The sequence below is a fragment of the Rutidosis leptorrhynchoides genome, unplaced genomic scaffold (genome assembly GCF_046630445.1).
Source record: "Rutidosis leptorrhynchoides isolate AG116_Rl617_1_P2 unplaced genomic scaffold, CSIRO_AGI_Rlap_v1 contig136, whole genome shotgun sequence".
Taxonomy (NCBI): Eukaryota; Viridiplantae; Streptophyta; class Magnoliopsida; order Asterales; family Asteraceae; genus Rutidosis; species Rutidosis leptorrhynchoides.
The window spans coordinates 33681-37562 of NW_027266389.1; the positions used below are offsets into that span (position 1 = coordinate 33681).

Genomic DNA, 3882 nt, shown 5'->3' on the forward strand with positions numbered 1-3882 from the left:
TTTCACGACAAATTTTTGTAAAAGCAGGATATTACAAATAGTAAATAATAATATTCTGTCATTTTTATATTATTTTATAAATTAAGATGTCACTTTAAATAATTTTAGAAATACATAATTACATTTTTATTAATCTTATTAACTCGGAACTGTAAATAAAATAAATCTGTTTTCCAAAAATTCTAATTTTTTTTTGATATTTTGTTCAAAATAATATAATAAACTTACTGTAAAAATTTCATAATTTTTGGATTAGTAAAAATGATTTTATTTGCTTCGGAAATTAAATATATTGCTTCAATATATAAAATTAAATAATTAACTTTCCGTTACGTCACGAATATATGTATTTTTATATGTTATTTCGAGTCCAATACCGATATTCGATGTAAGAATAAATAGTCAAAATTGATAACTGAAAAATGAAATTAATCGTTTAGGCAGCTTAGGTCTCAAAAATATTATACGACACTTTAGAATGTCAAATCTGAATTTATTAAAATTTGCGGCTGAAAAATATTATACGACATTTTAGAGGTTAGCGATATTTTAATCGCTCTCAAACGAATCATCATCATCGCTAAACTCTTCCTCCTCATTATTTGCATCATTATCATGTCCTTCATCTTCATCGTCGATAAATCCATCCGATTGTTGAATGGCCACCATTTGCACCTCTTCGAGTGGAGCATCATAATCAATTAAATCACTGCCAATAATCTCGTCATCGATAGATGTATGAATTTGCCGAATACATTCTGCTTGATATGCGACTTCCAAAGTTTCGTCGATGTCAATCATACCTTGCGGCTTGGTTTCAATCACCACTCGCCAGTCCTTGATGACATTAGCTGGCCATTTCAAGTAGTAAACTTGCCTGACTTGTTGAGGAGTGATGAAAGGATCATATTTTCCATATTGACCTCCCCATTTAACTTCGATGATGTTGAATTGTTTATTCACTCTTGTACCTCTGCGGTTTGTGGGGTCAAACCAATCGCACTCGAATAAGACAACTTTGTTTCTCAAGTCCCCGGCATATCGTAACTCGATGACTCCTTTAAGTATTCCGTGCCAATCAGATTCTCCACTTGGATCGGTACCCCGAACACATAATCCATTATTTATTTTCGCTCCTCCTCCTTCTGACCATTCCTTAGTGTGAAATTTATAACCATTTACAAAGTACTTCATCCATGTCTTGACCTTTCGACTCGGTCCGTATGCCAAAGATTTTAAAATGGATTTTCTATACCGTATTGAGGATCATGAACCTAAACATGAAAAATAAAATAAAATTATATACTTGTATATATATTAAATAAATAAATAACTTTTAAGTAGAAATTAATTACATACTGTCACAACTTGCACTTACAATTGCTTTAAACCAAGGAATAAACTCTTGATTGGTCATGGCACTTAAGTGTTCATCGGGGATCGAAAAGGTGCGTTGAAACTCACTACACAAACAATTAAAAAATTAAAATGAGAGGACATCAAATATGACAATAATAATATTGCATTATGTTAAAATTAAATAAAATTCTTACGCTCTAAATGGATCAACTTCTCGACAATTTAATAGGATATGGAGATGAGCTGACTTTCTTTCTTCATTAGGGAGCCATTTTTCACCACACGCTCCATCCGGACGACCAGGCTTATTAAATATCGATAACGTCGGAGGTAAATCATCATGATCCCCTCCATAATCATTTCGACGGACTCTGGTTCTAAGTGAAGGAACAAAATTCTCAAAGTAATATGAACCAAAGTGGGTTGTCTCCTGTAATAAGTATCCACTAACAATTGCTCCCTCCACACGATATCTATTTTTTTTGCCTAAGCATTTCCGTTTCCCTATGAATCTATATAAGCAAGATATAATCAAAATTCAATGAAATGAAATAATCAAAAAAATACATTAAAGACATTTAATAATTCTAACCTCTCAAATGGATACATCCATCTGTAATTGAAGGGACCACCCAATAGAACATCATGGGGTAGGTGCACAGGTAAATGCTCCATCGAGTCAAAGAATCCAGGAGGGAATATTTGTTCAAGCTTGCACAATATTAAAGGTATGTTTTTTTCCAGCTTCTTGACCTCAAAGACTTTCAAATTTGCCGAGCATAAGTCTCGAAAAAAAACACTCAATTCTGTATGGGGCTTCCATACATCCTCCGGTAGTAGCTTGAATGCTATTGGAAGTAAACGCTCCATGAAAATATGACAATCATGGCTTTTCCATCCCATGATCTTTGACTACTCGACATTTACACCTCTAGATATATTTGAGGCATATCCATCTGGCATTCTCAAGTCTTCCTTTATCCATGTCAAAACTTCACTTCTTTGTTTATTAGAGAAAGAAAATATTGCTTTCAGCTTATAATTTCTTCCGTTATGTGACCTGAGGTGTAACTTGTCTCTGTCACAATGTGCAGCTAAAACTTGTCGTGCTTGTGGATTATCCTTAGACCCCGGCAAGTTCATCACTGTGTTAAAAATATTATCAAAAACATTCTTCTCTATATGCATTGGATCCAAGTTATGAGGAAGTAGGTTATCCTTCCAATATATCAAGTCCCAAAAAATGGTCTTCTTCTTCCAGTTATGTGTCTGTCCATATCCCGGTAACTTAGGCAACCAGGACCCATAATTAGTTGCCTTAGGCATGTCACCAACACGCTCCCACATCTCTTCACCTGTGAGTCTCTTAAGAGCCTTTCCTTTCTCAACCCTATTTTTGTAGAATGCTGTGACATTATCTCTAAATGGATGACTTGCAGGGAGCCATTGACGATGACAATCGAACCAAGAAGGTTTGTGCCCAAATTTCAAATAGAACGCCTTTGTCTTCTCCATGCAATGTGGACAAGCAAATACGCCAGCGGTGCTCCACCCAGACAACATACCATATGCTGGAAAGTCGTTAATGGTCCACATTAGAGCAGCCTTCATTAAAAAATTTTGATTCGTCGAGATATCATAAGTGGGAACACCTTCCCACAAAATCTTTAGCTCATCTATTAACAGCTGAAGGTAAACATCTATCAATGCTTTTGGATTTTTTGGTCCAAGAATGACACACGTGAGGAACATGAACGGAGCTGTCAAACACATATGAGGGGGCATATTGTAAGGGGTCACAACAACAGGCCAACAAGAGTATGAAGAAGCACCTATTCCGTAAGGGTTGAACCCGTCTGCACACAGCCCTAATCTTACATTACGAGGGTCTTCGGAAAAAATTTGATGTACCTTGTCAAAATGCTTCCATGCTTTTCCATCTGATGGATGACACATCACCCCTTCCGGCCTCTTATGCTCATAGTGCCATCGCATGTGCTGTGCAGAACTCGGAGAGGCATACAACCTCTGCAATCGTGGAATGAGTGGCAAGTAGTGCATTTTCTTAAATAGTACATTTTTATATCTTCTGTTTCCCTTTCTCCTAGGCTTGAAACGTGGTGCCTCACAAAATCTACATGCTTCCATATTTTCGTCATCTTTGTAATATAACATGCATCCGTTTATACAACAATCATACGTCAAGTGCTTTAGCCCCAAATTCTTTACCACTTTCTTGGTCCTATAAAAATCCTCAGGTATGCACAATTCTTCTTTTGGGCTAAACTCCCTCGCGAGCTGAAGAAATTCGTTGATAAGACCTTGTGGCGCATTGTAATCTGTTTTAATGCTCATCATCCTCATGGCCATCGATAACTCTGTGTGTGCATCACACCCTTTAAACAATGGCTTATTTGAAGAATCCAACATGCCATAAAATTGTTGAGTTTCGTGATCTAGTCCCTCGATTGCATTATCCTCAAAATGAGATTGAAATCCAGGCCCTGCAGCATCCAAAACCAT

General features: G+C 36.3%; 1 protein-coding gene across 1 annotated transcript; it reads right to left on the minus strand.

Annotated features, from left to right (window-relative positions):
• Nucleotides 1–2271: 2271 nt before the first annotated feature.
• On the minus strand, nt 2272–3882 carry LOC139881256 (uncharacterized). Its single transcript, XM_071865762.1, has one exon. The coding sequence runs from the start codon at nt 3880–3882 to the stop codon at nt 2272–2274; it is 1611 nt and encodes a 536-aa protein (XP_071721863.1).